At 38.6% G+C, this 12,024-nt stretch overlaps 1 protein-coding gene across 2 annotated transcripts in view; it reads right to left on the bottom strand.

Annotated features, from left to right (window-relative positions):
• Window positions 1-816: 816 nt before the first annotated feature.
• Window positions 817-12,024, bottom strand: part of ZNF354B (zinc finger protein 354B) — a 14,106-nt gene continuing 2,898 nt past the window's right edge. For both annotated transcript variants that reach the window (XM_008588674.1, XM_008588680.1), the window contains one exon: window positions 817-2,947. In XM_008588674.1, coding sequence (XP_008586896.1) covers window positions 1,383-2,947 — 1,565 coding nt within the window. In that variant the 3' untranslated portion in view covers window positions 817-1,382. The remainder of the gene's footprint in view (window positions 2,948-12,024) is intronic.

Here is a 12,024-nt window from a genome sequence, read left to right as displayed (position 1 = left end):
GGTGATTAAATGCTGAAGACTATGCCTAGCATATGGATTAAAAACAGTGGCTTTAAAAAGAGTAAATGAGGTTAGTTTCTCTCTCTGCCCCACCATTTTCTGCCACGTGAGACCCCGGGTCACCATCCCCACTGCTAAGGCCCTCATCAAATGTGATCTCTGGACTTTGGACTTCCCAGCCTCTGAAACTCTAAGCAATAAATTTCACTTTCTTAGAAATCACCTAGTTCCCAGTATTTTGTTATAACAAAAGAAGCAGACTAATACAAAGCTGCTTACTCATTTGCTATTCCCTTCAACCCACTTTCCTATAACCTCAATTCATGACTTCATGAAGATAGGGCCTGTTTCCTCCACATAATTTCAAGTGCGCAGGATAGTACCAGGCACAAACCTGCGCTTAAATATTTCAGTAAACCAGCTCTGATGTTTACAAATTTTTAAAAGCTTTTTCTTTGCAGTCTGAAATTCTTAAAAACTAGAAAACCCCAAGTGAGGAAAAGAATATTTTATTTATGAATTGATTCCTTTTCAAGACTTTGCTACTGGTGATAGGTTCTTTAAACTATTAGGATTTCTTCTGCAGTGAACTAAAAAAATATAATAGCTTTAATCTTGAAGTGATTGCCTAAGCAAACTAGATGTTTCTACTTAAATTACCTAACACTACTGCTCAGTTTGAATTCATAACAAACGTGTCTTCAAGGCAATAAAGAAAAACTAATTCTGAGAGAAAAACTAAGAATTGTGTAGAAAACATGGGAAATTCTTAGGTGTAGTTTGAAAATGACTAGAACAAAGGACGAAGAAAACAGATTTTTGTTCTTTCTCTTTTTTAATGAAAACCATGCACAAAGTTTAATAGTAGGTTAAGAAAAGGTAAATTCCAGATACTGAGAGGTAGTTCAGTTTGTTTTTATCTTTCATTTGGTCCTTTGCTCTAAAAATGCATATATTGTTAAGATCAATTATTTCGCTTGCTATTAAAATAATAGCTGTAATAAGCATGCTAGTGGCTCATATATATGGTTGGTGTTTTTTCTCATGAGAAATCCAGTAACCTTACACCCAGATTTCTCTCATGTTTACATGTTGCATATAGCACATAATGCTGTATAAGGGGGGGGGACCCACCTTTTATCTTACAAATGGCCGATATCAATATCTGCAATTGTAAGCGATCTGTCTCAGGATATTAAAAAAAATGACTGACAGGTATGAAAGTTTTCCCCATGTTTATTATACAGCCAAGGTATAACCTTGGGATATATGATGAGAACTAAAATAGTTTTCTCATATTCGCTATATCCAATAAATCAATCTCAAGTATGTATTCTCTGATGAACTTTGGTTTAAGGCTTTCACACATGCAAATTTACTTTCTAGGAGTCCTCTTCAATATGAATTTTATAGTGATTAGTAAGAGATGACCTCTGGCTGAAGAGTTTCCCACATGCATTACATTCATAGGGTTTCTCTCCAGTATGAATTCTTTGATGTGCAATAAGTGATGAGCTTTGTCTAAAAGTTTTCCCACATGTATTACATTTAAAGGGTTTTTCTCCTGTATGAATCCTTTGATGTTGAATAAGAGCTGCACTTTGGCCAAAAGATATCCCACACTGCGGACACTGATATGGTTTTTCTCCAGTATGAATTCTCTGATGATTACTAAGGGATGAGTTACACCTGAATGTTTTCCCACACTCATTACATTTATAGGGTCTTTCTCCAGTATGCATTCTCTGATGCTGAATGAGAGCTGAACTTTGTCTGAAAGCTTTTCCACATACTTTACATTTACAAGGTTTCTCTCCAGTATGAATTCTCTCATGAATAATAAGTGTAGAGTGAGAACTTAAGGCTTTACCACATTCACTACAATTATATAGTTTCTCTCCAGTGTGGATTATTCGGTGTCTATTAAGTCGTGAAATAGAAGTGAAGCCTTTTCCACACTGATTACATCTATACGGCTTTTCTCCAGTGTGAATTCTTTCATGTTGAATAAGAGATGCACTCTGACTGAAGGCTCTCCCACATTCACTACATTTAAAAGGTTTCTCTCCAGTGTGAATTCTCTGATGATAACGAAGGGATGAGCTAGACTTAAAGCTGTTGCCACATTCATTACACAAATAGGACTTCTTTCTGAGATTAATTCTCTGATATCCAGACAGGGATGTGCTACAACTGGATGGCTTCCTACCTGGATTATACCTATGGGGATATTCTTGAGCATGGATTTTTTGATGTATAAAGAGGCCAGACCTTCTGCTGAAGGATTTACCACATTCCTTACATGTATAGGATTTCTCCACAGTATGGGTTCTTAAGTGCTTACAAAGGGATGCACTATGGCTGAAGGCTTTCCCACATTCTTTACATATAAAGGGTTTCTCTCCAGTATGAGTTCTTTGATGTTGAATAAGAGCAGAACTTTGGCTGAAAGCTTTCAAACATTCTTTACATTGAAATAGTTTTTCTCCAGTGTGGTTTTTCTGATGTTTACGAAGGGATGAATTGTGAATGAAGGCTTTTTCACATATATTGCATTTATAGCGTTTCTCTGCTGTCCTGATTTTTGGTTGGCCATGTGAATTTGAATTCTGCTTGAAGGTATTTCTTTGTATTTCACATTTTGAGAGTGTTTTTTCTCTAGAAATCCTCTGTTGCTTAACAAAGACTGATTTCAGGCTGAAATTTTGGCCAAATTCAATATTTTTAAGGCTTCTGTCTATAGTGAGGATTTGCGTATGGGTGATTGAAATTATTTGTAAACTGTCACTTTTGTCCTGCTGTTTCTTTATTCTGTCTTCATACATGCAGGGTTTTTCTAAAATGAAGTCCCAGGGTTCATTCCTTTTGAGTCTTTTCCTCATGAACCCCTGAAATGATGAATCTTGAGTTTGAGTTGACTTTGTGGTTTTAGGACAGCTCTTACATCCTGAAAAAGACAAAAAGAAAAAAAACTGCCAATGATTCATGTGATTGGCTGAGAGTAAATGTATAGAAATAAACATTAATGATATCTAAATAAGGATTTGCCATATGGCTAAAAGATAGATGCAAGAGGGAAAAAATAGAAAAATAACACTGCATAAAGTAATAATGGAGGATAGCTAAACTGCTAGAGTGAACAAAAGAATCAAGCAAGTTCATTTAAAGAGTGTTAGAGTGACCAGGAGAATGGAGACTGAAGCAAAGGGATTAAAGTGTATAAACTGGGAAATACAGTCTGGTAGCCTATGGTGGAGTCATAAATTACCTCATTTCTGCAATTATTTCTAATCTTGAATGTCTTTCCTTCTTTTCCTACATGCTAAATTCCTCTGCAGTCTTCAGATTCACTTCAGATGTTAACTCCTCTGGACACCTTTTCCTGACTCTGAGCTCCAAAAATCCACCCCTCTTATTATAGCACATATTACAGTACAATATATGCATGTAAGGAAATAATATATATCTAGAAACTCTGAAAAAGCCTTCAACAAAATTCAGCACCACTAATAAAAACATTCAAGAAAATAGGAGTTGAGGAATACTTCCTCAACATGACAAAATACACCTAAGTCTTAAAGCTACTATCTTATTTAATGAAGAAACACTATAGGTATTTCCACTATAATCAAGAACAAGGCAAGGATACCCATCATTTTCCCTACTATTCAACCCTGCACTAGAAGTATTAACCAATGTAATCAGGGAAGAGAAATCAACTAGAGACATAAAGATGAGTAAAAAGAATGATTACCTCTATTTCCTGATGATATAATACTATATTGGAAAAGTCCCAGAGAATCAATAATAAAACTCACTCAGTGAAGTAGCAGAATATGAAACTGACAAACTAAAATCAATAGCTTTCATTTACACTAACGAAGAATTAGAGGAATAAATTTACAAGAAATATAAAAAACGTATACAAAAAATTTTTTATAGCAATCTTGTGTGACATTAAAGTATACCAGACAAACAGAATGACCTCTTCTATTCTCAGACAGAACAAGTCAACATTACAAAATTGTCAGTGCATAAAGGCAGGATATAGATCAGAATTTCTCAACTTCAGCTGATATCCTGGGCCAAATAACTCTTTGTTGTTTGGGGCTGTCCTGCACATTGCAGGATGTGTAGTGGCATCCTGGCCTCTAGTGACTGGACACCAACAGCACCTTCCCTCACTGCCCCCAAAGGTTATGACAAGCAAAAATGTTTCAAGACAGTGACAAATCACCCCTGGTAGAAAACCATTGGTACAGATGAAACAAAAATGACTATGAGTTAACAACTGCTGAAACTGGGTGATAAATACGTGGGAATTCATTATACTATTCTCTTTACTTTTATATATGAGGGTACTTCAAAAAGTTCATGGAAAAGTAGAATTGAAAGATATGCATCTTCCCATAAACTTTTTGAAGTACTTTTAAACTTTTCCACAGCAAAACTAAAAATTAAGTCTTCTTTCACTTTCTCTCCTCCAATGTAACAGGACTGGGTTAACCTTTTTCCTCTTATAGACCATATGTACTAAAAGAGCTTCAATTTTTTTTTTTTTGTCTTTTTTCGTGTCCAGCAACGGTATTGCAACCCTCGGTGTCGCGCCCACACCTCGCTCAGCCAGTGAGCAGGAACCGGTCTGTATGTGGGATCCAAACCCTCGGCGGGAGCGCCACCGCACTCCCAAGCGGCGCACTGTAGCATGCACCACCGGGCCGGCCCAAGAGAGCTTCAATTTTAAAACTCTGCTTTCTGCAAACAAATTCTTTTAGGAGCGCCGCCGCGCTCCCAAGCGGCGCACTGTAGCAGTGCACCACCGGGCCGGCCCAAGAGAGCTTCAATTTTAAAACTCTGCTTTCTGCAAACAAATTCTTTTTAAAAATCAGTATCCAAAGAACAAGATCTTAAAAAATATATATTTACTTAAAAAACATACTTTCTAAGTAGAAAATTAAAATACTTATTGAATGATAAAACTTATGTTTAAAGAGTAAAAACTAAAGCCTTCCAGGTAGCTGAAGGCAATGTTGGATGGATGGTAAGCAATCTGTCAAATTTCTTCCCCAAACAGTAAGAAATAACTTCATAATTGTGAGACTTTAATGCAAGACCTCATTTTCAACATTACTTGAAGACAGAAAATGTCAGAATGGGGAAAAAAAAGAGCAGTAAAAGAGGAAAAGTACACATGAGGAAAATGGAAGTGCCAGGATTCTCTCTCCACAACCTAAACAACTGAACTCACAGAATCTTCCAGATATAACTATTTTGAAACTCTAGAATCTACATGAAGGCTCACAGCTTCTAAGTGAAGGCTTGGCCAGTAAACTGTAGTTAATTTCAGTCAGGAGGATCTACCCATTTCCCAGCCCATAGCCCCATGGCAGACAGCCATACTAGATTTCCTAGAGTGGCCCTTGGTAACATTGGCAATAAGGGCCTTGTTCTCCAAATCATGGGGATCTGGGTTCTAACTGTGAATTATTGCTTTGGATCATGGAAGTGCAGACTCAAAGGCAGGCTGCCATTGTTGCAATCCCCACTGGATGAAGTGCCTTCCAGGTGATTTAAAGGACAGTGCCTACATTTTTCCCTTTAATTTCCCCCATTTTTCTGCTTTGGGGTACCAGACATTTAAGGATAAGGACATTCAAAAACAACTATATTCCTGGGGGAATTTAGAGAGTAACTATGGGTGACCAAAGAAAGACACAGGCTCAGAAAAGACATGAGAAGACTTTGAGTTTATACCTCAGGCTGACTCCTACACCAGAGATACCATATGACAACAAAAAACAAAAACTAAAACAAACAAAACCTAGCAAATCCTGGGGAAGGGAAAGAATCTGATTCTCAGAGTTACAATATTATAAGATTCAAATGTCCAGTTTTCAACAATTAAAAAAAAAAAAAACAATGCATGAAAAAATAGGAAAGTATGGACCATTCAAAGGAACAAAATAGACAGACAGAAAACATCTATGAGAAAGAACAGATGGTGGCATACTACACAAAGAAACTTTTATAAAGATGCTCAGTGAGCTAAAGGAAAATATGGACAAAGTCAAGAAAATGATGCCCCCCCCCAGACATATAGTAAAGACACAGAAAACAAAAAAAGAAGCCGAAAAATTCTAGAGTTAAATGCACAATAACGGATGTGAAAAATTCACTAGAGGAATTCAAAACATTTGAACAAGCAGAAGAAAGAATCAGAAAACTTGAAGATAGAAAAATTAAAATTATTGGGTATGAGAAACAGAAAGAAAAATATTGAAGAAAAGTAAACAGAACCTAAGGGACCTGTAGGACACCATCAAGGCAGAATAAAATACGCATTGTGAACATCATGGAAGGAGAAAAGAAAGGGGCATAGAGAGTATTTGAAGAAATAATGGCTGAAAACTTCCCAAATTTGATGCAAGATATGAATCTACAAATAAAAGGGTACTTCAAAAACTTCACAGAAAAGTAGAATTAAAAGATAATATGAATATTTTCATGAACTTTTTGAAAACTCCTCATACAAGAAGCTTAACAAACCCCAAGTATGACAAACTGAAAGATACCCACATTGAGATACATTATAATCAGTCAAAAACCAAAGCCAGGGCCGGCCCGGTGGCGCACTGGATAAGTGCGCTGCTTGGGAAGCGCGGCGGCGCTCCCGCCCGAGGGTTCGGATCCCACATACAGACCGGTTCCCGCTCACTGGCTGAGCGAGGCGCGGGGGCAACACCGAGGGTTGCGATCCCATTGCCGGACACGGAAAAAGACAAAAGACAAAAAAAAAAACAAAAAAAAAAACCCAAAGCCAAAGTGAGAATACTGAAAGCAGTCAGAAGAGACACATAACATTCAAGGGATTCCCAATAAGATTATTAGCAAATTTCTCATCAGAAAAGGCCAGAAAGCACTAGGTTGATATATTCAAAGTACTGAAAGAAAAAAAATCCTGCCAACTGAGAATTCTATACTGGGAAACCTGTCCTTCAAAAATAAGGAAAACGTTAAGACATTCCCAAGTAAACAAAAGCTAAAGGAGTTTGTTACTACTAGGCCTGCCCTGGCAAGAATTGCTAAATGGAGCCCTAAAGTTGAAATGACAGGATGCTAAACAGTAACCCAAAGCCATATGATAAAACAAAGATTTCTGGTAAGGTAAATACATGGTCAGTATAAAAATCAATATTACTGTAATTTTGGTTTGTAACACCACTCTTTATTTTCTACATGATATAAAAGACAAATACATTTTAATAAAAGATTATCAGTCTACATTTTAGGCACACAATATATAAAGATCATTTTGTGACATCATTAATTGAAAGGGGTTGGAGACGGATCTGTATAGAAGCAGAGATTTTGTATGCTATTAAGATTAAAGTGGTATATATTAAATTAGAGTGTTATAAGTTTAGGATGTTAAATGTAATCCTCATGGTAGCCAAAAAGAAAATAACTATACAATATACATAAAAGGAAATAGGAAGGAAATTAAAATGTTTTATTATTAAAAAAATAAACATAAAAGGAGACAGTAACCCAGGAATTCAAGCACAAAATACATATAAGGCATATGGAAAACAAGTAGAAAAACTGTCCCCAAGGGCCGGCCTGGTGGCGCACTGCTACAGTGCGCCGCTTGGGAAGTGCGGCGGCGCTCCCGCCGAGGGTTCGGATCCCACATACAGACCGGTTCCCGCTCACTGGCTGAGCGAGGTGCGGGAGCAACACTGAGGGTTGCAATCCCGTAGCCGGTCACGAAAAAAGACAAAAAGGAAAAAAAAAAAAAAAAATTGTCCCCAAAATGATACACAGATTTACTGTAATTCCTATCAAAATCCCAGCAAGATTTTTTGTGTAGATATAGGTAAGGGTATTCTAAGATTTATATGGAAAAGCAAAGAACCTAGAACAGCTAAAACAGATTTGAAAAATAAGAATAAACTGTGAGTAATCACCCTACCCAACATTAAGGCCTATATATTGCTACTGTAATCAATACTGTGGTGTCAACAGAGAAATAGACACACAGATCAATTAAACAGAAAATAAAACTTAGAAATTGACTCATACAAATATGCCCAACTGATTTTTGACAAAGGCACAAAAGAATTCAGTGGAAGAAAAATAGCTTCTTCAACAAATAACGTTACAACAGGTGAACATTCGTGGGGAAACAAAATGAGACTCACTCTAACCCCAGATCTAACACAAAGTTTAACTCAACAAAGATCACAAACATAAATGTAAAACTATAGCACTTTTAGAAAAAAGGAGAAGATAATCCTCAAGATCTAGGGGTAGGAAAAGAGTTCTTACACTTGATACCAAAAGGACAATCCATAAAAGGAAACATCGATAAATTAGACCTCATCAAAATTAAAACTTTTGTTCTGCAAAAGACCTGGTTAAGAAGATAAAAAGACAAACTACAAACCAGAAGAAATATTTGCAAACCACATATCCAACAAAAGACTACTATCCAGAATACATATAGAACTCTCAAAATCTACCAGTAAAAAAACCCAAATGATTCAATTAGAAGCTGCAGTAAAACCACAAACAGACATTTCACCAAGGAGATATACAGATGGCAAAAAAGCACATGGAAATATATTTAATATCGACAGATGTTAAGAACATGCAAATTTAAATCACAATGTACTTCAACATACGCCTATCATAATGGCTAAAATAAAAAGTTGTGACAAATGTTGGCAAGGAAGCAGAAAAACTGGATCATTCACACATTGCTGGTGGAATGTAAAATGGCACAGCCACTCTGGAAAACAATTTGGCTGTGTCTTTCCAAAACTAAACATACCACTACTATATGCTCCAGCAATTCCACTCCTGGGCAATTACTGCAGAAAAATAACAGCTTATTTTTACACAAAAACCTGTACACAAATAATTACAGCAGTGTTATTCATAATTGCCAACAATTGGAAATAATCCAGATGTCCTTCAAAAAGCGAATGGTTATACAAACTATGGTATATCCATTCCAAGGAATACTACTCAGCAATCAAAAGAAATGAAGTATTGATACATACAACTACTTGGATGAATTTCGAGAGTTTTGCTGAGGAAAAAAAAATCCCCAAAGGTCATACACTTTATTGTTTGTTCCATTTATGTAACATTCTTGAAATGACAAAACTATATGGAGACCAGATAAGTGTTACCAGGGGTTAAGGACAAGAGGCAGGGAACAGGGGCAGTGGACAAGAGGGACGTGGATGTGCATAAAAATGGTTAAGAGGAGAGATCCGTGTGGTGACTGAAGGAATTCTTATGTATCTTCACTGCATCAATGTCAATAGTTTGGTTTTCATTGTTTCTTTATATGTTCACACAAGTCCTAAATATTTTCATTCCCATTTGCTACATGGTTTGAAATTTCACAACATACTGGTTTATATACAAGATATTTTTTGTTGTTGTTGTTGTGGCTGGCAGGTATGCTGGCTGTGATTACTATACTATGGTTTTGAAACTAAGTACAAAGAACATGGTGTCTCTCTGTACTACTACTTAAAATTGATCAATCTACGATTGTCTCAAAAAAAAAAAAATTTTTTTTAAAGTAAAACTCCCCCCAAAAGTAAAAAATCAAATTTATACCATCCTGGGGCCGGCCCGGTGGCGCACTGCGCTAGTGCGCCGCTTGGGAAGTGTGGCGGCGCTCCCGCCGAGGGTTCGGATCCCACATACAGACCGGTTCCCGCTCACTGGCTGAGCGAGGCGCGGGGGCAACGCCGAGGGTTGCGATCCCGTTGCCGGTCCTGGTCCGGTACGGGGGCGACACTGAGGGTTGCGATCCGTTGCCGGACACGGAAAAAAAAAAAAGACAAAAAAAAAAAATTTATACCATCCTCTGAATCTGATCTCCATCGTGTTACTATCTCATTGAATATCATTGTCCATCCTGGAACAAGCCACAAACCAAATAAGCATTCCTGAGAACTCCATCTCCTTTACCCTTCCATGCCTAATTCAAGTCCTGCTGCTCTTATCTCCAGATATGTCTGGAATTGGTTCATTTCTTTCTGTCTCCATCACCACTAACCTAGTCCAAGTCACTCATGCACTCACTATATAACTGGAAGCCTACTCTAGCCAGGTACTGTTTTAGGTTTGGGGGAAATGGGAATGAACAATACAGGCAACACCGCACAAGAGAGTTGCTTATAATGCAGAGAAAAAGACAGTTGATAAGTAAATATGTACTACTATGCAGTGATAAGCATGAAGAAGGAAAATAAATCATGGTGAGGGGATAAAGAACGTGGAAGACAGAGGGCCATATTTTAGACGAGCTGTTCCTACTCAAGAAAGTGACACCTGAGCAGAAAACTGTGCAACAGGAGAAAGTGAGCCACACGGGCACGTGGCTACCAGGAAGAAGAATGGTCAAGAAAAGGAAAAAGCAAGTGCAGAGGCACTAAGGTGGGAGCCCCCGTGGCCCGCAAGGTGAACTGCAGGTTGGCCAGGGTGATTAGAGTTCTCAAATGTAGGGCAGAGCAGGAAATGAAGGTGAAGAGGTGGCCAGGGCCACATATATTTCTGAAGGCCATGAGGACTTTTGACTGTGCTCTATATGACAGAAGCCACTAGAGGTTTTGAGCATCAGAGTGAAACAACCCGATTGACCTTTTAAATAAATCATTCTGGCAGCTACAAGGAGAGATGGTGGTGGCAGGAGGGAGGTGCAGGGCCCATGTTGGGGAAGGCAGGGGGACAAGAACAAGACGAGCTCATACAAATAAAACAGCTACAAAGCACTCTGGCTCCACTTTCACCTGTAACAGTCACTTTAAAAACCACTACCATGGGGCCGAGCCCGTGGCACACTCGGGAGAGTGCAGCGCTGGGTGTGACAAGAACAAGATAAACTCACACAAATGAAACAGGGCTACAAAGCACTCTGGCTCCACTTTCACCTGTAACAACAGTCACTTTAAAAACCACTACTATGTGACTAGGGCTGCTGCTAACCCCTGCGGCACCTTGTGCCAATCAGGAAAAGATGCCCCTTTCAGTGTGCAGATGCAGCCCCAGCAAAGCTGCTAAGCGACCCTCAGCTCATACTCCACATGGTTCAGTACACCCTGGATGGCTTCCTGCATCAGGAAAACAAAGGAAGAAAGACAAAGAAAAAGACAAGGATAGAAAAACAAACTTTCATTGGAAGGACTTGATTACCTAGATCATCCCTGGAATTTTAAAAACTGTAGATTTCCAGAATATTTTCACACTTGGGTGTAAACCAAGCTTATGAGATGTACAAGTTGGTTTAACCCCATTATTCTTATTACAACTCTTCAGAAAAGCACAACCTCAGTGACTACACACTGGGCTCATTCCTTAAGCAAGAGACCAAACGAGAGAGACATATTCTTTGAGCCATTTTTTCCCTTCACTCAATTTAGAACTTTGATACCACAAGACGACACAAGTTTTTCTTTTTATGTTGTTTTGTTTTTCCTATTTGTGAATAGTTTCAAAGTAAAAATAACTTTTTCAAAGTACATTTTGAGGTTCTAGGGAGTCCTACCACTGGGAACATAAGCTTTTCCGCCACTGGCTGTGCAAAGGTGGGTATTTAGTTCTGGTCTAGAGCCAATAATCTGAGGCAATTCCAAGAACACCCAGGTCCTTCAATGGTGCTCGCAGTGAAGTGTGCTCCCGCTGGGAAGGGAAGCTGTTCTGAGGCCACTTTGGTCCAGGCCGATGTGAGCCTCGCAGGGCACAGCACGGACACAACCACACGTCAGCACCTCCAGGACTCCCCCGACTTCCATCTTTGACAAAAGAAAGTAGTGCCATCCCACCAGGAGGATCAGAGCAGAAAACAGCTCTGATGTCCATCACTTCACTCATTAATCCACTCAGTTTTCCTTCAGGACGTGCTCACAAACCTGGGGAGGGGGCTGAGCACCCCCGGCCCTACTGGTAGGTGCCCAAGTCTCTCTGGACAGCTCTGGACTCCATTCATTCATTGTATTCACT

The sequence above is a fragment of the Galeopterus variegatus genome, unplaced genomic scaffold (assembly GCF_000696425.1).
Source record: "Galeopterus variegatus unplaced genomic scaffold, G_variegatus-3.0.2 Scaffold131, whole genome shotgun sequence".
Classification (NCBI taxonomy): Eukaryota; Metazoa; Chordata; class Mammalia; order Dermoptera; family Cynocephalidae; genus Galeopterus; species Galeopterus variegatus.
Note: the sequence above shows the minus strand (reverse complement) of the source record. Positions and strands in the feature narration are given on the sequence as shown.